The 22,694-nt window shown below is 39.8% G+C and overlaps 1 protein-coding gene across 1 annotated transcript; it reads left to right on the forward strand.

Annotated features, from left to right (window-relative positions):
- The first annotated feature begins 1,143 nt into the window (after positions 1–1,143).
- LOC148717955 (uncharacterized) lies at positions 1,144–5,771 on the forward strand. The gene has a single exon (XM_088744069.1). The coding sequence runs from the start codon at positions 1,687–1,689 to the stop codon at positions 4,744–4,746; it is 3,060 nt and encodes a 1,019-aa protein (XP_088600195.1). The 5' UTR covers positions 1,144–1,686; the 3' UTR covers positions 4,747–5,771.
- The last annotated feature ends 16,923 nt before the right edge of the window (positions 5,772–22,694 follow it).

Here is a 22,694-nt window from a genome sequence, read left to right on the forward strand (position 1 = left end):
TTCATAAGCTATGAAGTTCTGGATATCAAAATACTGTTCCGTCAAGTTTAACTAGAGCTAAAACTTCTTACGCAAACGGGGGAAACGTGTAGCTCAAACTTCCGTGACTTGAACACCATAACAGAATTCATACCCAGATCCCTGGGATACTTTCAAACCAATGGCTCCTCGTATAGCCATCAGATACTGTAGCTACTGACCTTTAAGAGAGGGTTCCCATGAGGTTAATCACTGGTCGTAAATCGGCCAAAAATTTAAGCCGATAGTCGTAAAAAAAAGTTAACTGTAAAAAAAAAAACCGAATGATATTAACAGTTAGCCGTCAAATGGCCAAAACGTTAACGGTTAGCCGCAAAAGCCATCACTCCATGGAGACCCTCTTAAAGGCATCATTAAGGCTGATCATATACTGGGTTTGGGTGCTCAAATTGTTCAGACAACGAAACCAAGGTTTCTTTTAAATCTTCTAAATTATTCGCCTCAGATGTGTAGTAGTTAACTCTCATTTTTTTTCTCAATAACAGCGAAGAGAGCTGTGATGGACAAAACAGAAGAAGAGTTTATCACGTTAGCTATCAGCATAGGTTTAGCTGTCGTCACTTTCCTTCTCAACACTGGTTTCGTTAGAAGAGCCATCCTATTGTGCGAAGAATGCTCAGTTCTATTGAACAATAGAAATTCAGCAATAACAGTCCAGTTTGGAAATTACTTCACCAAAGCATTTTAAATTTAAGGAGAAATGTGGTGTCCAAAGTATTACTCTTGTGTCAGGACTCTGATGGCAACTTCCATAAAGGTTACCTAAATTTAGTTCTTGCTAGAATACTTAGAGCTCAAAATAATCTTAGGGAGGCAGTAAAATTTTATGAGACGGCAAAAAACATCATGAATGCATCTGGCAGTGCAAAAGAAGAAGCAGAATGCTACAGGGAACTGGGAACATTATTCGAGTTGCTTAGTGAACATAACAAGGCCCGAGAATATCTGGAAAAAGCACTCGCTATCAAAAAAGCTGTTGGCGACAGAGATGGAGAAGCAACAATCTACGGAAACAACAACAAACATATGAAACATATGTGTGAACTGCGGTTATGAGACGTATATGAGAACGATCCTTCGCAGTAAAGCACTATATTGCTCAAATAGTGCTTTACTGCGAAGGATCGTTCTCATATACGTCTCATAACCGCAGTTCACACATATGTTTCATATGTTTGTTGTTGTTTGATTTATCATCTACGGGTTTATATCGAATTAATTTGATGGCCTGCTCCCAGTTGGCTTGTTAGCTCAATTGGTAGAGCGCTGCACTAGTATCGCAGAGGTCAGTGGTTCGAATCCCGTACAGGCCTGAAATTTTTTTCAGGTCTGATTTTCACTATTGCTCAAATAGTGCTTTACTGCGAAGGATCGTTCTCATATACATAAATCTACGGAAACTTAGGAACATTGTTCCGATCACTTGGTCAATACGACAAGGCCCGAGAGTACCTGGAGAAAGCACTCGCTATCAAAAAAGCTGTTAGCGACAGAGATGGAGAGGCAACTATCTACGGAAGCTTAGGAATACTGTTCATATCGCTTGGTCAATATGAAAAGGCCCGAGGGTATCTGGAGAAAGCACTCGCTATCAAAAAAGCTGTTGGGGGTAGAGATGGAGAAGCAACAAACTACGGAAACTTAGGAATGCTTTTCTTATTGCTTGGTCAATATGACAAGGCCCGAGAGTATCTGGAGAAAGCACTCGCTATCAAAAAAGCTATTGGTGACAGAGTTGGAGAAGCAACAATCTACGGAAGCTTAGGAACATTGTTCCGATCGGTTGGTCAATACGACAAGGCCCGAGAGTATCTGGAGAAAGCACTCGCTATCAAAAAAGCTGTTGGCGATAGAGAAGGAGAGGCAACTATCTACGGAAGCTTAGGAACATTGTTCATATCGCTTGGTCAATATGACAAGGCCCGAGAGTATCTGGAGAAAGCACTCGCTATCAAAAAAGCTGTTGGCGATAGACATGGAGAAGCAGCAAACTACGGAAGCTTAGGAACATTGTTCCAATCGCTTGGTCAATATGACAAGGCCGGAGAGTATCTTCAAAAAGCACTCGCTATCACAAAAACTGTTGGCAACAGAGATGGAGAAGCAACAATCTACGGAAACTTAGGAACATTGTTCCGATCGCTTGGTCAATACGACAAGGCCCGAGAGTATCTGGAGAAAGCACTCGCTATCAAAAAAGCTGTTGGGGATAGAGATGGAGAAGCAACAAACTACGGAAACTTAGGAGCATTGTTCTTATCGCTTGGTCACTACGACAAGGCCCGAGAGTATCTGGAGAAAGCACTCGCTATCAAAAGAGCTGTTGGCGACAGAGTTGGAGAAGCAGCAAACTACGGAAACTTAGGAACATTGTTCCGATCGCTTGGTCAATACGACAAGTCCCGAGAGTATCTGGAGAAAGCACTCACTATCAAAAAAGCTGTTGGCCAAAGAGATGGAGAAGCAACAACCTACGAAAACTTAGGAGCATTGTTCCGATCGCTTGGTCAATACGACAAGGCCCGAGAGTACCTGGAGAAAGCACTCGCTATCAAAAGAGCTGTTGGCGACAGAGATGGAGAAGCAACAAGCTACGGAAACTTGGGAACATTGTTCATAGCGCTTGGTCAATACGACAAGGCCCGAGAGTATCTGGAGAAAGCACTCACTATCAAAAAAGCCGTTGGTGACAGAGGTGGAGAAGCAGCAAACTACGGAAACTTAGGAACATTGTGTATAGCGCTTGGTCAACACGACAAGGCCCGAGAGCATCTGGAGAAAGCACTCGCTATCAAAAAAGCTGTTGGCGACAGAGTTGGAGAAGGAGCAAGTTACGGAAGCTTATCGGCACTTTATCTGTCTCTCGGTAAATATGGGGAGGCTGACAAATGTCTTGAAAGAGCAATGGCAATTAGAATGAAAGTCGGTGACCGAATAGGAGAAGCAGATGATTTAACAAATCTTGGAATAATCGCTCATAAGCGTGGTTTGTATGAGAAGTCTCAGGAATATCACGAAAGAGCACTTGCAATTCGGATGGAGGCTGGCAGGAGAGAAGGAGTGGTAAACAGCTACGCAAACATGGGATCATGTTTCCAATCCCTTGGTAAATATGACATGGCCGAAGAATACTTCAGCAAGGCCCTCCGACTCAGTAGAGATATTGGACACATTTTGTACGAGTTTCAAATCCTTTGTCAGCTAACGGTGTTGAAACTATCAAAAGTTGATTTTAAAGCCGCCTTTTCGTACCTATTTCAAAGCATTGAAAAGTTCGACATTTTAAGAGGTTCCCTTAAAGAAAACGATCAGCTTAAAACGTCACTTTTAGAGAAGCACGGTACCTTTCCCTACGAGATGCTCAGTCAGTTGCTTTCTTCCACTGCGAAGCCCGAAGACGCTCTTTATGTCGAGGAACTAAGACGGGCAAGAGGCTTGGCCGACTTGATGGCGACTCAATACTCTTTCAAAGAGCAGATTACAGGCAGTCGAGAAACGTGGTGTGGCATTCAGAATGTTATTCCAAGAGAAGGAGACGGTATATGCCTGTATATTTCGATTGATGAAGAATCTGTTCGGTTTTGGATTCTCAAAGCAACGAGAGCCATTCTTTTTTTAGAAAGAGAAGTGAATCTTCACCCAAGCGAGGTGACTGGACTAGTCCCTTCCTTAGATGAGTTTTTCTCAGGAAGCTTCCTAGGCATTTTACCCGAAGAGAAATGCGAAGATCGATCGTTTGACGATACCGAGTCGATGTCGCTTGTCCATGAAAATTGCGCGCTGATTCGTGACGATGATGCTGTTAAAGTTATCAAACCGAATCTTCACTTATGCCACAAGATAATCCTCGCTCCTGTGGCTGATTTACTGAAGGAGTCCGAGGTCATAATTGTCCCCGATTCCTGTATGTACCAAGTTCCATTTGCAGCCTTACGTGAAGAAGGAGGCAAGTATTTCTCGGAGACGGCTAGGATCCGTATCGTTCCCTCTTTAACGACTCTCAAGATTATTCAGGAGAGCCCCCCAGAGTATCACAGTCAGGCCGGGGCATTGATAGTAGGTGACCCTGAGGTTGGAGAGGTGATTTACAAAGGAAGACGCAGGACAATAGAGCCATTGCCATGTGCAAGAAATGAGGCAGAGATGATTGGAAGACTTCTTGGCGTAACACCTCTGACTGCACACCATGCAACAAAGGAAGCTGTACTTCAAGTGATTAACTCAGTGAGTCTAATTCATCTTGCTGCACATGGAGATGCCGAAAGAGGAGAGATTCTTCTTTCTCCTAAGCGCCCAACACCCTTTATTCCACTAGAAGAAGCCTACCTTTTGACAATGGCGGACATCTCACAAATTAAGCTGCGAGCTAAACTGGTGGTACTTAGCTGTTGTCACAGTGCTCGTGGGCAGATTAGAGCTGAGGGAGTTATTGGAATCGCTCGAGCGTTCATAGGATCCGGTGCTCGCTCAGTGTTGGCGGCACGATGGGCCTTGGATGACAGAGCCACAGAGACGTTCATGAGTTGTTTTTACCAACATTTGTTCCGTGGTGAAAGTGCCAGTGAATCTCTTTACGAGGCCAGGAAGTGGATGAGGAATAACGGCTTTGAAGACATTTCTAAGTGGGCCTCGTTCATGCTAATTGGCGACAACGTGAGTTTTGATTTTGGAAAGTGGCCAAAGTCTGCTACACCCAAAGAGCCATGAGTCGAGTAAACTCTGTGCATCAGAAAGTACTGGGACTGAGGAAAGCTTGTTCATTTCAATCGCCCCCCTTCCTTAATGGAAAATGACTCCATTGTGAAAGAGATCTTCAATCAATCAATCAATCAATCAAAGTTTATTGTCTAACGTGAGGCATGGTTGCCCAATTGCCCGAGCCAGAGGTTCATGTATAAAACGGTAGACTAAATTTTCTTCGAGATAAACTGGTGGTAATCCGCCATTGTCGCGAGCATCTCGTCAAAGAGGTTGTAATATATAATACGGAACAGAACAGTTTATAACGCAGAGTTAAAATTTTACAGAGAACAAACTTCAAGAACTTTATTTTTCGAAAAGCGAATTGTTAAGGAGTCAAAATAAGCAAAATTTTCAAAATTTTCTTTTCGACAGCGATTAGTCAATGAAGCCAAGAAAATTGAAAGTAAATTATTTTCTTAAGTGATGCCTATGATTGCCTAAGGACACATTGGGTACTTTTTTCGAAAGATATATTTGTAACACCAAACATATTTTAAATTTTTTGTAATTTTTTGAGAAGGTATCATATGGCACCTCAAGTATAATAAAAAAAGTTTAACCCCATTGGAGTATCATTATGTAAAGTTTTTATGATTTTTCTTTTGGAAGGAAATACGTAATGATATTTAAGATTTTTTTTTAAGTGCCTTCCGTACTCGATTTATTTACTACTATCTTTTTGATGTGACGGAATTAAATCTTCGGGAAATAACTTTTTTTACGAGCGATAAAGGTTTAAGCTACTAATTAGAGAAGCAGCTTAAAATTCAGTAATGTTCGGATTGCAGGAAGAACTTCTAAGGTTATATAAGGACTTCACAAATTGATTTCGTGCATGTACCGGTTACCAGTGAAACTTCAGTAACACAATTTGAACTGGGCTTTTTTAGATTTCAATTTTGTCTTAACTTTCCCATAGATCCATTTTTTGCCGTAATTGATATGCGTTCAAAGAAGAAAGTAAATAAAAATACAAGTTTTAGTTTTTACTCAGGGTACGTTTTCTCGTTTCTTCTTCACCCAAGTTAGCACTTCAATCCTCCTACCCAGTCCTTTTCCGATCGATTGTTGAACAGTCAAACAAAACGGCTGAATAAAAGGAATGATCTTACTGGAGACTTTTTGAACAAGACAAAAAGGAAATAATTAAAATGAAAGAAAAAATAGCCATAAAATTATGGCTGGCTCCAATGGCGGGAAGGATGAGAGGAATCCTTCGTACCCGTCTAAGCACGGGGAGAACTATTTATACCATCACCCCCACCCACGGGGAGTTCATCGTGCGTAGGAGTTGCACTGAATACAGAAATCCACTGCATTGTTAGAGGACTGGTTAATCTGAGCAGTCTTTGTAATCCTAAGCGGAGTTTCTTTTGGATTTAACACTAACATCGGTTGAACTGTGGCTAACGTGCAGTCTGTGAATATAGAAGACAGAAAAATCAGCGGATCAAGCAGCTTTCCGGGGTGAAACGGCGGAGGGTTCTAGACTGGATAAGGTGTTGCGAAGTTTCTCATCAGCTGTTTGTAATTTGAGGATGGGAATCCTATTAATAGGCTTACAAAAACGGAAAGAAGGAGAATTCCAGGAACTCTTCAAGATTTGGAAGTAGTTTAGAAATTTTTATTGAGAGCACTGCTTCGTACAATCTTTAGGGGAGGACTTGTTATTTCCATCCCGTTTGTATTGACACGGTTTTAACCTTGCCTAAGTAACATTTTCCCATGCCATTATGTCATGAAAGGAAACTGTTGTGAGTGAAACAATTGTGAACAATTTCCTCTTCATGGTGTTTTGTTTTAGCTTTGTTTTTCTGAGTTCAATGATAGCGTTTCTGTCTTGTTCATTCATAGTGCTTTGCTGGAAGCCCAATATATCTTTGGTCGGGTGTCACGAAAACTAAGACCTAAGACCTAAGACGTAAGACCTAAGACCTAAGGCCTTGAAAACTAAGACCCCTCGAAAACTAAGACCCATCGAAAAACTTTTGGGTACGGAATATTTTAAAAGAAAGAAGACGTTAAAGTGATCTTTACAACTTGGACAATAGAAGGAACTATGACCTGGAGGAGCTACAACTTGGGAGATCGTGAATTTTACTTGGGGTGTTTACATGCAGAAGAAGTGGGGAGAAACACTCGACTACGTCTCGTGTTTCTCCCTACACTTCTTTCGTGCTCTAGCCGCTTCCTGCGTGCTTTACTACAGAACAGAGCACAGTCAAGGCTTCTCTATTTGTTAACTAGAACCCCCGAGAAGGAGGAACTTAGAGAAGGGTCGAGCAAGACTTCCTTAAACTTATCAGTTATAGATTATTTTTATTATTTTTATATTAAACTTTTCTTATTCTTTTGCGTTGAACTTATGAAGACTTTGCATTTCCTTTGTCAAGAGACTTAAAATTACTGTTATCATTGTTATCACAATAATCATTTTTATTATCATTATTATTATCATCTTTATTATTATCGAAAAGCTCGAGAAGTAAATATAGACGAGGTGTGTTTTTCTTAGCTTCTGATGGACATTTTAATTTTTTTTTTTTTGATTTTTAGAGTTTTTATCAAACTTTTGTAAATATTTTTGGTGATTTTAAATAAAGTGGAGTAACAGCAACAAGTAACAGTACTCAGCGATATGACACCAAAATGGTCTAATAAGTTATTAATTATCCAACACGCCAAATTTTTATTTTCAAATTTTTATTTTATTTTAGGTGTGGTGCTAGCACTACTCTTGTAGCTAGAATTCAGTAGATATCCATTTCAAGAAACGTTTTACCACTGTCCAACTTGTATTTCTGAGATAATTCGACTTGTAAATTACAAGTGCAAATTTACAAGTCATAAGTCCCTTGTAAAATTTGTATACAATGGTAAAAATCGTTCAGTATTAAATGAAATCATGCTCTCTTCCAGCGATGAAGGACTGGGAGAATTTATAAAACAACAAATCATTGGTCAGCCTCGAAATTTTGAGAAAAGATGGCTGTTTGACATTGCAAATCCACTAGTTTATTTGGGTCATCTTAATGGTTCAATTATTCGCTTGCAGGGTATTTGTTAACACAACAATAAGTCACGATATGATAACTTTTGCCTTATCATTTTGTCGTGTAAGTAAACCTCTCCTTAATTTTTTTATTTCCAGACATAGTTTTTTGCATTCTAGATGGAGTTTCCCTTTTTCAATCGCATAAGCTCTTCTACGGCCAGTTCTCCTAAGGCAGCTCTTTAATTCCCTTTGAGCCTCCTTTGCTTGTTGTTCGCTGTTAATTTGGGGTGAGGAAACATTCACAAATGGCCCAGGCTGCCCATTGAAGAGGATCGTGAGTCCTCTTCAGTAGGCTCAGTTATTACCGCTATTGTCTCATCCAACTCTGGCATCCCTTGAATTTCTTCAGCTGGAGCGGCTCCACTAGTACTTGGCCCTTCTGCATTTATAACAAAGACATTGTACAGAAAATCATTAGACAGGAATGTGTAGTGCATGTGTGGAATTCTTGTGCAATTTCTGCAATGACAATGTCTGTGTCTGGGGCCTGAGCGGACTTTAAATTGGCACTCTCATGTCCAACAGTATGTCCAGAATAGTTTCGTTCAACTTAGTAAGCTGGCCGCTGCCTCCACTTCCCGTCTTCTTTTGCTGACTGGCCTTCCCTATGGTCGCCCGCCGAATGTTTGCCCACCGAACATCTTGCAAACTTGCAGCACTCTCTATTCCAGCACCCACGCCATTCATTTGAACACGAATGTTCTAATACACCTCTTGCTTTTTCTTTTTGGTTACCGTCGAAGAAAATGGTTGCAGCAGGACCGATTTAATATCTCTCACAAGCTGTGCCAGCAACAGTTTTTATTGTTTAGAAAGCATAGTAAAAAGCTGAATCCTAAAAAAGTGTCGTTTCGAGAATAAGTCACTAGTTCTTCAGAGCTGCGCTTGTCCCTCGCAAGTGTAAAGACCTGTAGTTTACACCTGTCAGCAGTGCTACATTAATTTTGTAGGTTACACTTGTAAGACACTACACTTATGAAAATCTACAAATAGTGTAAAAGTTTTGTTGAATTGGCCCCAGAACTGCATGAATATTGAAGACCTGTGGAAGATCTGGGAATGGGATGAAAAGGTTTGGCATACACAGGCAACAGGTCTTTGTTTCAAACTTCTCTGTGAGTATTGCCTCCAAAACAAGTTACTGCATGATCCATATCATTGTAGCTATCATTCCACAAACACTGAGTACCAGCTTTATATTTTGTGACTTCTTTCAAGACAAATTTTTACCTCAGGGACACTTGTTTTCTCAAAAATTCTCTGGGTAATGTGGATTGGACTTGTAACCCAATTAACCCTTCACAAAACTAACATCAGTATGCATATTCTCCTAACTGTTTATCTATACATTTCTTAAGGTGCTGACAAGGAGAATTTGGTTAACACATTAAAGAGCTTCTTCAGTTGGCAATGATATTTCCTTTATTCTTGTGACTTAAATGTGTGATTCTGTGGTGATATTGTAAGGAGAAATTAGATGCTAGTCACTCTTAAAGTGCCAATGAAGTAAAAAAGTTTTTTGCCCTATTTGTTTGCTTATGTCTTGATGAACACAGCTAAGCGATTTTGACCGACCAAAAGCACTTTCTTGTATTATTTTTTGAGCCTCAAAGTTTGGATTTCGCAATCTGAAATGGATCCATTTTACGCGCGGTCAAATCTCTCATCTTACACAGGAAGTGACGTAGTTGATGGTTCTGAAGACGACAGTTTCATCGCGGACAAGGGAGCAAAGAAGGGAGCTAAGAATTATTGCTCGGCTGGTGGCCCTAATAAAGTGAATTGCTCCAACAAAACCGGAACACCTGAAATTTCCATGCATTACTTTCCCAAGGAGGAAAGTGTGCGGCAGAAATGGACGCGATTTGTCCGGATAAATCGGAAAGATTTCGTGCCGAAGAAGTCGTAATGCCTGTGTTCCGCTCACTTTGACGATAGTTGTTTCGAACACAAGCCGGTTTCTTTAATGGATGCAACTGGAGAAGCTATTCAGTTAAAAAACTTAATGATCTTAATGAAATAAAAGATAAAATCAAATATTAACTATTAAATACAACGTTTCATGATGAATTATTTAAAAAAGCAGTTCGCATACATTCTTTTTAAAAGTCCTCAGTGAAGGGGTTAACTTTAGGTCCAAGGGGAGTGAGTTCCAAACTTTTGCTCCCCGAAAGGCGAATGACCTTTGGCCAGTAGAAAGTCGACAGTGTGGCAAGTTGAGATAATTATTATCAACAGATCTAAGTTGTCTATTATTAACTTGTGACCTATATACAAATTTGTTTTTCAAATAGATGGGCACCCAATGGTGTAAGCATTTATGCACCATGACGGCTGTGTTTAATCGCAATTTATCCTCTATGCTAAGCCACCTAAGTGATTTAAGGCCCTGAGAGATGTGATCGAACTTTTTCAGGCCGAGTACATTCTTTCCCGCGAAGTTCTGAACCAGTTGCAGCTTCTTTATATTTGACTTGGATGTGTTTCCCCAAACAGTCGAACAATAAAAGAGCTTACTAAATACAAAGGCATTAATCGTTAAGAGTAGAGTTTTCCGATCTAATAAGTGTTTTATCCTATTTATTTGAACAAGTTTGTGAACACAGCTCGAAACTAGCTTTGATATATGTTCATTGTAACTGAGAGTTTGGTCAATATAGACACTCAGGTCTCTGGCAACAGAAACAGGTTCAATCTCTTTTCCAAGGATGGTAACCGATAGACATGGCAAATTACGCAAGAGTTGTGGAACGCCAATAACCAAGAGTTTAGTCTTGTCAGGGTTAATCAGTAGTGAATTGTTGCAGCACCAACGGGATATTTCCAAAAGGTCTTCATTTAACGCATTGCTTCCGTCAGTAATATCACGAGAAAGAAAAGATAAGAAAACTTTTGTGTCGTCTACGTAACCTGAAGATTTGCAGTGCTTACGAATCGACAATAAATCGTTAACATACGTTGTGAATAGTACAGGACCCAGGATGGAGCCTTGGGGAACCCCGACATTTAAAGGTAATGGATCAGAAATAGCGTCTTCGATTCTCACGAATTGACATGCCGAAAAATAGAATACAAAATGGCGGCGGAGTATACGCAGTGTGAAAGATTTGCGGACTTTAAATATGGTTGCCGTACAAACCTTTGATTGAGAAATGAATAAAATGCGGCTATATTTTTGAAGATAAAGTGGATAGTCGAAATGCCCACGTCTAAATCATTTAAAAACAACATAAACAACACTCACAAGAATTCCTACGATCCCCCGATGTAGCTAAGTTTGGCCCTGGACGGTCATTTGTTTTACTTCTTATGGCCTCTCTGATCTCTCAAATCCGCCCGTGTTTACCATTTTCCATGTCTCACCACACCGATGTAAGGTAGTGTTTCCAAATTGCCCACGTCAGAACGTCGTCTACGATAATCGATCGTCCATTTGAGACATATTTCAAGGCACAGAGAGCCGTTTATGTTCGGCCGAAATAGCTGACAAGATCCCGTATTTCATGTTTTTCCAGGTATTGACCTCTTTGGGGAAACGAGCGCTTGTCTAAGCGAAAAAATAAGTCGAATTTGGTGTAGTCTTGAAATTCACAAATAGTCGCCATCTTTGAAGGGCTATGTAACCTAGATTTTTAAGCGGATTTCCGCTGTACTGAAGCTGTTCATCGCGTGGAGTGGGACAGGGATGAAGAACTTCTGCGCGTGCGCCAGAGACCCGCGGTACGAAACGCGGGCTCAGACGCGTTCTTATATAAACTCAATAAATTTTGCGGGGAAACGAACAGCCGTTGCAAAAGTTTAAAAAATAAGAAAGCCGTTCAAAAGATAAGGTTTTAATTCTCATTTTTGAAAAGAAGAAAAGAATTTTAAAAAATTGAGAGGGTGTACAAATTGTAAAAAAATTGTTCTCGCGCCCAAAAACGGTCTTTTGTGCAAAGTTTTAATGCGGTTGCGAACTGGCTCGATTTGCGGCAACGTTTACAGTGTCGTGTTGGCTTTTTATGATCACTTTTTCGGTAAAACAAGGGGTAGTAAAGAATCTTTTTACGGCACTTCTAAGCCCCTGCCACTTGGTTTGGCAAGAGCTGTGAACTTGGCTGAAGAAACTCCAGTTTGTTTACATACATACATACATAGTTTATTTGTTAATGCACGTTGGTAAAAGTCAGCCAATGGCTGATGTGGACCTGCCTATCTAAAACATTAAGGTCTAATTACATTAACTAGGATAAATACAGGTGTAAGGTACATAAGGAATTAAGAGTATGTAAAAATTACTATGTCCATTGTAATCTATATCAGTAACTGAAAGGATAAATAGATGAGTTGAATTAAATAAATTGAATAAATTGTTCAGAAATAATAAAAGTCATCATCCTTGTTTGTAATCAGGCATGATTCCTTCGCGAAACTTAATTTATCTAGTAGTGTCTTATCTTTTTTTGTGTTGTTCTTAAAACTATAATAATAATAATAATAACAATAATAAACAATCTTTAAGGAGGAAGCGCCCGTCACGTAAATACGTGGTTTTCAGGGAGGTCCTCCGTAAAAATAAAAAGTATTAAAAGCTAAAATAAGAAATACAATTGTCGCAGATCTAAAACGGCGTATATCTAAAGTTTTATCCATCATTTAAAATATTTATCCATTAAGAATCTTGTAAGGGTTTCCTTAAAAATTGTGCATGGCATTGGCCTTCTTAAAATACTGGGAGGGACATCCAGTCATTTATAAAACGGAAGTAGGACACCCTCTTTCCGCATTCCGTTTTAGGTTTAGGCAGTCTAGGTAAGTAGCCATTTCTAGTGTTGTAGCCATGCGAACTTCTCAATGTCGATTTAAAACTTTCAAAATGTTGCGGAATGTCTCCTTTGATTGCATTTTCTACGATGGTACAACGATGAAATAGACGTCATCCAGCCAGAGGGAGCCAATTCAGACACTTCAGAGCTTCTGAAGAAGACATCTTGCCTAATTTAATTTTCTTCGCAAATTTGTTCAGAAAACTTTGCAATTTTTCCATTTCTGATTTTAGACCGGGTTGATCTCCTCACACTGTGTCGGCATAGTCTAGGTGTGGCAGCACTAGCCCATTGTAGAAAGCTATGCGAGTTCTATTGTCTAACATATGAAATATGCGATTAAACAAAGAAAGACGATGACCTAATCTCTTTAGCAAATTGCTGATATGTGGCTACCAGCTCCATTTTGCATCCGTTGTCCCTCCCATATATTTGAATGTCTGCACGCGATCGATTTGCGTACCATTTGGTTGCAACTCAAAGTCTTCAAATAAGGATAGCATCCTTTTACTGCCTGCCAGCATAAATTTGGTCTTCTTGACATTTATAGTCAACCTGTCACGCTTGTGGGCTCTTTGACGAGTTGACTCAGACCATGGAGACGAGTGGTTTGCATCAATTTTCTGGTATATTTGCATGGTTTCAGGGCAATAACATCCGCGTTGAAATCTCCCATCATGATCAAATCCTTTACCATTTCGTCGTCCAATTTAGCGAGAAACTCCTGTTCCAGGCCTGAGATAAATTTCTCTTGATTCATACTCGGTGGTTTATACATCACAGCAAATATCGTGTTCTTAGCTTTTTCTGGACATATTTCTACGCATACCATTTCTAAACAGTCAGATTCTAAGTCACTTCTCCGCTTGCTTGGCCATTTGCTCCTTACAAAAACGGCGCAACCACCACCATTTCGATTTCTATCTTTTCTGTAGCAAGTATAACCCGAAGGACATATCTTACTATCGAGCAATGTACAGTCCATACGCGATTCTGTCACCGCAAACACATCCAATGCTGCTTTCTCCATTAGTACTTCGGCGTCGGCACAGTGTCCCGGCAAAGTTGCAATATTTACATGAGCAAATTTCATTCCTCTCTTCTTAAGATTTGCAAGAAGATCTTTATTTATCCTTCCACTGGGCTTTCCTTCTTTTACTCCTGTGTTAACTGTTTCATGTGACTTGCGGACCGGTGTATCAAAGCCAGGTGATAAACAAGTTATGCATTCCCAAGCCAGAGAAGGTTCGCAAAGTTCATCATATTCCGTTCTCTTCATACTGATACACCTAGCATGAAACCACTTGTCGCATGAATCGCATTGTATCGCCATCTGATTCTTTCGGCATCTTTTAGTGCAAACAGCACAAGCATCCGTCACCGGCCCTGGATTCTCCTGTATATCTCCTGCTAACAGAACCATGTAAGTTGCACAGACAGTGATATTTGCAAATTTCAGTGCGGCCATACATTTCAAAGATGGCGGCACAAGTGCTTCACGTCGGAACCTCCGAGTCGGACTAGAATTTCGCGTTGGATACTGCTTAATATCCAAACCCGTCGACACAGCGATACTGCAGGACGTCTTACCGAAACCACGGTTAGGTTTTAGAGAGTGTAGGACAATTGTGATAAGTAGCCAAGCCAAGAATATCAGACAACATCGATAGCCCGCCATTATTCTGAACATCTGAACATGAGAACCAAAGAATATAAACTTTCTGTTGCGTAGCTAACGTAGAAAGCTAGCGTAGAAAGTTTATATGATTCAGGCAGGGTATTCCACACGGTAGGCCCTCTATAGGATAAGCTTGTTCTTCCTGTGGATTAATTGTACTCTGGTACCTTAAATCCATCCCCTCTTCTTAGATTATAGGGTCGCTGCTCAGTTTTGTGGAATAAATCACGTATTGGTTTAGGTACTAAACCGTGATAAGCTGAGTACATGAATGAGATTAACTTTAGTTTGTAAAAATTAGTTAAGGGCTGCCAGTGAATGCGTTTCAAGGTTTCCAGGTTAACTTCTGCAAGACCGCGTATAATCTTAGCTGCTCTTAAGTGGATCAGCAAAATGTCATATAGCAAGGGGAACAAGTTCCCCGGACTAGCATACGATAAGTAACACCAGGGACAATGCTTCTAAAGTAAATGGCCTCCAGTAACTTCTTGGGAAGGACCCTCAATCGCTTTAGATATTTGACTTTTCGACTAAAGCTCTTACAGACAGCGGTGATCTGGCGCTGCCATGACAGTTTAGAGTCAATTACTACCCCCAAGCAGACACTTGAATTAACATTACTTAGGATCTTGTCTCCGAGTATAACCGGTTTCAGGGGGTCACAAAAGCTGTTTCTATTGAGTACCATGACCTCCGATTTCCCACTATGAATAGTTAACTTATTATTTCTGCACCAGTTATATACATCCCCCAATATACGGTTTAGAGCATCACACACTACATCGACTGAGGGGCCTATGTAAAATAATTTTGTGTTGTCTGCATACATATCCATTTCCACTTCCCTAATCTGATCAGGCAAGTCATTTACATAAAAGGAGAAAAGTCTTGGGCCCAGCAGAGATCCCTGTGGGATGCCACATTTCACGACATTAAGTTGTGATTTACATCCATTAACAACTGCGAACTGTTTCCGGTCTTTAAGATAGTATCTTATCCACTCCAGTGCAGAGCCACTGTAGCCAAGGGCCTGAAGCTTTAAATCGAGTACCGCGTGTGAGACACAGTCAAATGCTTTTATAAAGTCGATGAATACAACACCCTCTACGTCTCCATTATCTAGGGCTATTTTCCATTTCTCTGTTAAGTATGTCAGCAGCCCTTCCGTCGATCGCCCTTTTATGAATCCCCATTGATTTTCGTTGGAAGGGCCATTTTCATTGATAAAGTTGTCGATGTTTCGGCATACGATGGCCTCCAAGATTTTACTGGGAATGCTTAGCATTTGAAGTGGCCTGTAGTTACTTCTATCTGCAGAATCGCCCTTCTTTATAACAGTGTGCATTCGTGATGTCTTCCACAGGGAGGGCACCCTGGAATGCTCAAGGTAAAGTTTAAATAAAGGTTGAAGGCCTCTAATGATGGATTCACCACACAGCTTGAGATCTCTGGGAAAAACGCACTCAGGGCCTGTTGCCTTTCTTGGGTTGATAGTTAATATATCCATACGGAGCGTGGGGTAGTGCAGGGTGAGGTCAGGGCATGTGGGAGAGATCCTGTAGAAATGATGTATGGTCGAGTGATCCTGCGTTGGTTGAAGATTGGCCATTAAGTTTTCTCCAATAGTCGAAAAGTAATCATTCATAAGCCTGGCTTTCACATTGTCCTCCAAAATGATCTTATCTTGGTCATCTCTTATAGGGCCAGTAGTATTTTGTTTACTTTCCTGCTTCCTAGCTTTTTTTACAAGGTTCCAGAAATCTCTGCTGTTTTGAGTTTTTCCAAATTCATTCTTCCAGTATAAAGCTTCTGTCATTCTTAACTGACGGGTAACCTCGTTTCTTGCTTTTTTACACTCTTGCCATAGATCCTCACTTTGCGTTCTTTTAGCTTGCTGCAGTAGCTTGTATCGCTTGTTCATAAGTTTTCTGATGTTCGAGGTGATCCAGGGCAGGGGATTTGATCTAACTTCTCTTTTCTCTCTGGTATGTGGGCCTTTATGATGTTGTTATACAGTGTGTTAAAGGCATACTTAACATTATCAATGTCATCGAAGATGTTTATAACAGACCAAGGAGCGCTTTTCATGTCCTGCTGAAGTGCTTTAGTGTCCACCTGTTTATAGTTTCTAGTGATAATTATTTTAGGTGGAACTTTATCTCTATTTAACCTAACCACTGCAAAAACTAAGCAGTGGTCGGACATCCCAGGGTCATAGGCACCAGAGTTGAAAATCTTTGAGGTATTACTAGTTATGACTAGATCAATCAAAGTACTTGAGGAACTGGTTATCCTCGTAGGTTGTGCGATGACGTTGTGTAAATTAAAGCTTCAGAGTATTTTAGAGAGGCTTTTACCCTCAGAGTTCAGTTCAGAGTCACTTTTGAAGAGTAGGTCAGCATTAAAGTCCCCCATCAGTAGAATATTTTTTCTTTTCATCCAAATGCCCTCCAGCATGCTGTAGAAGGCTTGGTAAAAATGAGAGTCGTCTGGAGGTCTATAGATGCATCCAACGAGAAGTTTTTGTGAGTCACAGGTAATGTCTATCCAGACAGCTTCGATGGCAGATAATAGGTCGGGCCTTTCGTAGTAACAGAGATTATTTGAGAAAAATATTACACACTCACCACCGCTCTCATACGCTCTGTCAAGTCTGGCAATTTTGTAACCATTAACCGAAATTTCGCTTGAATTAATATCGCCTCGTAAGTGGGTCTCAGTAATGGCCAAGACATCCAGTCTGCTGTCCAAGAGCAGCAGTCTTATCTCATTGATCTTTCTGATGATTCCTCTCACGTTCAGATGTGCTATCTTTAGGCCTTTGTGGTCGGTTGTAATTTTAACTTTGAGATCATCGTGGATTCTGCTGCTGTAGTTCGTAGCACATTTCTCCACTGGTGTCACATTAGGGGCTCATGGACTATTTATAGAAGAATTACTGATTGTCGAGTTCAGTAAAGTATTAGAGGAGGGAGAAACTTATGATAAACAGGGTGGATAGATCCAGTTAAAGCTATCCATCTGTTGGAATTCTCTGTACTGTTTTGGAGTAACATTACCACACTTAATGTGGCACCAGGAGTCGCAATGGTCACAACTCAATGCTCGATGGTTTCGAGCAACGGTTTTAAGGCAAACGTATTACTTTTCTGGTCCTGGGTTCACAGTGATATCACCGCTGACAATCAGACGAATTAGATGAAAATTGCAATTCGAGTTTGAGTAGTAGTTGACTCTAGAAGCAAAGTATCCTTTGCCACGAGGGAAGGATAGAAGATGGCGGACATGTTTCAGAAGACATGCATACTGCTTCTGTGGTGGGATTCTCTCTGTGTCGCCAGCAGAGTTTCACCGAGTGTGAAAGGAACCATTCCAAAGGCTTCCCAATGTATTTTCACTCAAAGACAATGAAGTCACCGCTAGAAAAGTTAAGAAAAGCTTGGAACAAGGACAAGCTCGACTTCGCGCCATGAGTCTCGTACTGGTTTCATATCATCGTCGGTTTACATCATCGTCGAACGATCGAAAAGCAAGATAGTCGCTGGTCATCGCCGTTTTCCGACCGACATTCCAATTAATTAAACTTAATTCCTGTAAGCCTTTTCGAAATTTTGGACATAAAGGGAAGAAAGAAAGCGAGATATCAATCGGGGAGCTCGTGGTGTGACGCCGGTGAAATAAAATTTTAACAAAGTACCGAAGCAGATACTAGTTAGAGAAGCAGCTTAAAATTCAGTAATGTTCGGATTACAGAGAGAACGTCAAAGGTTATAAAGGGACTTAACAAATTGACTTCGTGCATGTACCCGTTACCAGGGAAACTTGAGTAACACAATTTGAACTGGGCTTTTTTAGATTTCAATTTTGTCTTAACTTTTCTCCTAGACCCATTTTTTTCTGTAATTGATATGCGGTCAAAGAAGAAAGTATATAAAAATACAAGTTTTAGTTTTTACTCAGGGTATGTTTTCTCGTTTCTTCTTCACCGAAGTTAGCAGTTTAATTCCCCTATCCAGTCCTTTTCCGATCGATTGTTGAACAGTCAAACAAAATGGCTGTATAAAAGGAATGATCTTACTGGAGACTCTTTGAACAAGACAAAAAGGAAATAATTAAATTGGAAGAAAAAAATAGCCATAAAATTATGGCTGGCTCCAATGGCGGGAAGGATGAGAGGAATCCTTCGTACCCGTCTAAGCACGGGGAGAACTGTTTATACCATCACCACCACCCACGGGGAATTCATCGTGCGTAGGAGTTGCGCATGCAGAATACAGAAATCCACTGCATTGTTAGAGGACTGGTTACTCTGAGCAGTCTTTGTAATCCTAAGCGGAGTTTCATTTGGATTTAACACTAACATCGGTTGAACTGTGGTTAACGTGCAATCTTCGAATTGAGAGGACAGAAAAATCAGTGGATTAAGCAGCTTTCCGGGGTGAAACAGCGGAGGGTTCTAGACTGGATAAGGTGTTGCGAAGTTTCTTATCAGCTGTTTGTAATTTGAGGATGAGAATCCTATTAATAGGCTTTAAAAAAGGGAAAGAAGGAGAATTCCAGGAACTCTTCAAGATTTGGAAGTAGTTTGGAAATTTTTGTTGAGAGCACTGCTTCGTAATCTTTAGGGAGGACTTGTTATTTCCATCCGGTTTGTATTGACATGGTTTTAACCTAGCCTAAGTAACATTTTTCTTTGCCATTATGTCATGAAAGGAAACTGTTGTAAAAGAAACAATTGTGAACAATTTGCTCTTCATGGTGTTTTGTTTTAGCTTTGTTTTTCTGAGTTCAATGATAGAGTTTCTGTCTTGTTCATTCATAGTGCTTTGTTAGAAGCCCAAGATATCTTTGGTCTTGACTTTGACTTTGATGAATTTGAAAAGTATGGTAGAGACGACTTCTATTCAATAGAGGTTAAGAGGAAGATTATGAAGATGGCACAGAGGATGTGCACCAAGGGGACCTAAAGAGAAATCAACAAAGAAGTCTATTTATGAGGTGAGTGGCTCAGTTGTTCTGTTAGATGGTGTTTAGGAACACTGCAGTATAATTATGGTTTGGACTCAAGGGTAACAGTTGATTGTATTTATGTTAATAGGGGTCTTAAAGTGCCTATGACACCAATTTTTTTGCATTCAAGTATAAAAATAGAAGCCTGTAGAGGGTGTCTGGTAAGATTTGTTAGTGATTCTGATGCGTCTGTGTTATTTTAGGAGGCGATAAAAGTCCGAATTTGTATGGAACTTAGGCTTCTCTTATCTCTCTGGCCGTGTGAAAGAGTACTGGTACTCAAATACCCGTGACGTCACGGTAGTAACTCACTTTGCTTCTCTGATAAACCTGGCCTATGAAATCTATTGTTTACAATCTTTAAATATCATTAAAATCATTAAAAATTCAGACAAATTACTAATTATAGAGCATGGAGCACTCGTTTGTACGATATTCAGACCTGATAGTCAGACCTGATAGTCAGACCTGATAGTCAGACCTGATAGTCAGACCTGATATTCAGACCTGATATTCAGACCTGATAGTCAGACCTGAACCCCTTGCCGAAGGTTGATCTACCTAAGGGAATATCAGACTTTCGCGGAATAAATGTGACACCTGTCATCGCAAGGTGCTTTGAGAAAGCTGTCTTGGGAACACACGCAAGGGAGACCTTCGATGAACATTCTGGGATCTCACAGTTTGCATACATAGATGGAGGGAGCTGTACCAATGCTCTACTGACTATCCAACATACTGTCAATCAATATATTGATATCCCAGAGTGCAAAGCGGTACGCCTATTGACTATGGATTTCAGCAAGGCTTTGATAGTGTGAAACACGATCTCCTCTCACACAAATTGAAGCAACTCCCCCTAAATCCTTATATAGTTAACTGGTATCTAAGCTTTTTGGAAGACAGGCAGCAGAGAGTCATTAGAAATGGGTTTATTGGTAAATGGAAAAGTGTCAACAAAGGTACCACCCAAGGAAGTGTCAGCGGGCCGCACTTGTTCAATGTCTTTCTCAGTGATTTAGAGATACACTTGGACAATAAGAGCGTGCTGGTAAAATATGCAGATGATACAACCATTATCTCGCCTGTGATAGGTGATAATGACAATTCTATCGCACTGAATAATCAGTTTTCCCAGTGGTCTAGAAGTAATGGTATGAGTAGCAATCCATCTAAGTGCAAGGAATCATTTTCCGCAAGAAAGGTTGTACAATAGAGTTTCCGATTGTGTCTGGAATACCACAGACAAAAGAGCTTACTCTTTTAGGGGTAACATTTCAGGAAGATAGTAGGTTTATAACACATATTCGGGAGAAACTAATCAAAGCAAACAAGTGCCTGTTCATTTTAAGATCTTTAAGGAAAGAAGGGTACAATCAGGCCGAAGTAGACCATCTGTTTCTAAATCTGGTTCTACCAAATATATTTTACGGGCTGTCCGTATTTGGCGCTGTAAATTCCGAATTAACAACAATCCAATGTTTCTTAGATCGATGTTATAAGCGCAAGTATACATCCGACCAAATTAATGTCTATGAATTGTTAGATCACCAAGACACACGTATCTTCAAGAATGTTTTTAATAATACAATACACCCTTTAAGAGCTATAATGCCAAAAAAGAAATCAACCAAGTATAATCTGAGGAAAGAGACAAGTCACCATCCTAAAATAAACACTGATAGGTTCAAAAACACGTTTGTCAATCGCTTAATTTTTAAACATAATCTAGTCTTATAATTTTTATCTTGACTTTCTCTGTAATGTATATATATAGCTTCTTTTAATGTTGTAACATAGGATATGTGATTATTTATCTTATGCCTTAATAAACATTCAATTAAAAATTCAATTCGATAAGAACGCATGGTTACTACCGTGACGTCACGGCGCTTAGTCCCTCTTTGCTCGGCCAGACATTTTATCTGCGGATTATAGAGCTTGATAAAAAATTCAGAAAAGGGAAAAATACTACAAATGTTGCGAAAACATGTTTAAGAGTCATGATATTTTTATGTAGAATAGAAAAAAAAAAATAAGTGTCATAGGCACTTTATGTGAAGGTGTAGTCTGATCGTCCGGGTGAGTGTAGTCCTGAGAAGGACTGTTGTCGGTGGTAGTGACTGACGTTTCGACAACCTGTGCGGAAGTCATCATCAGAGTCAAGTGATGATAACTTCCGCATAATTAATAACTTATTAGACCATAATAAGAAGTCATCATCAGAGTCAAGTGATGATGACTTCACTTGACTCTGATGATGACTTCCGCACAGGTTGTCGAAACGTCAGTCACTGCCACCGACAACAGTCCTTCTCAGGACTACACTCACCCGGACGATCAGACTACACCTTCACATGTTACCCCCGGGTTCAAACCATTTACTGCATAGGCACTTTAATAGAAGTTTTGTTATGTAGTATCTTGAGTATTTTTACGATTTGTGCTGCATTTTGACAAGCCTGTAGGGTGAGTCAAAATACAAGTAACAAGTAACAGTACTCAGAGATATGACACCAAATTGATCTAATAAGTTATTAATTATCCAACACGCCAAATTGTTATTTCAGTGCGGGCGAATTTTGTGGATATTTATTGGGTGTTATGAAAACTAAGACCCTCGAAAAAGTATTAAATAAAATAAAAAAAAGAGCCAACCTTGGCGAGTGTATTTCAGTTTCATGCGTCAAACGTTTATAACTAATGGTAAATTTGAACATATAAAAATGAAACATTTTGTTGTTTTTTTTTTTAATAGGGAAAGTCAGGCCACAGTGTTTATATATACCTTTAGTGAGGTTGGATTTTCATCACAGGATCGATCACCTTACAACTAAAGCCTCTTTCTTTAAACGGTAAGCTATCTGTGCGTGAACTGATATGAAAATCTAGTCAGCAGTGGACTCCGGAGTAAATCTATTTCGGTCTCGTACTACACACTTTTATATCTAGTGACAAAATTGAGAATGAAAAACTGAAACATCTATTCTTGTTTAATAGGGAGCATCAGGTTTCAATGTCCATCGCTTTGAACGGAGAAATCAGTTTTCATCACAAGATCGATCACAGCACAACTAAAGCCTATTTCTTTAAATGGTAAGCTATCTGGGCTTGATAAGCAACTCTTTGTCTTCGAGAACTTTTCACTTTCTAGCGTAACCTTTGTGTAACAAAAAATGTTTATAGGTAGGAAATAAGTGTGAATCAAAATCAAAACAGTAAAATGCAAAAAAAATTTGACACTGATGTATAAACAAATTATTATTTAATATCAGATTCATTAAATTCTTCAACTGCATACTCATGTGTATGGTATTTAATCCCTTTATGGTTCTTCTAAGGAATCAAATTTTGTGTCAAGGAA

Source organism: Stylophora pistillata, chromosome 13, assembly GCF_964205215.1.
Source record: "Stylophora pistillata chromosome 13, jaStyPist1.2, whole genome shotgun sequence".
NCBI lineage: Eukaryota > Metazoa > Cnidaria > Anthozoa > Scleractinia > Pocilloporidae > Stylophora > Stylophora pistillata.

Coding starts and splice junctions, on each gene's coding strand:
- LOC148717955 (XM_088744069.1), top strand. CDS start 1,687: ATGCTTTTCTTATTGCTTGGTCAATATGACAAGGCCCGAGAGTATCTG.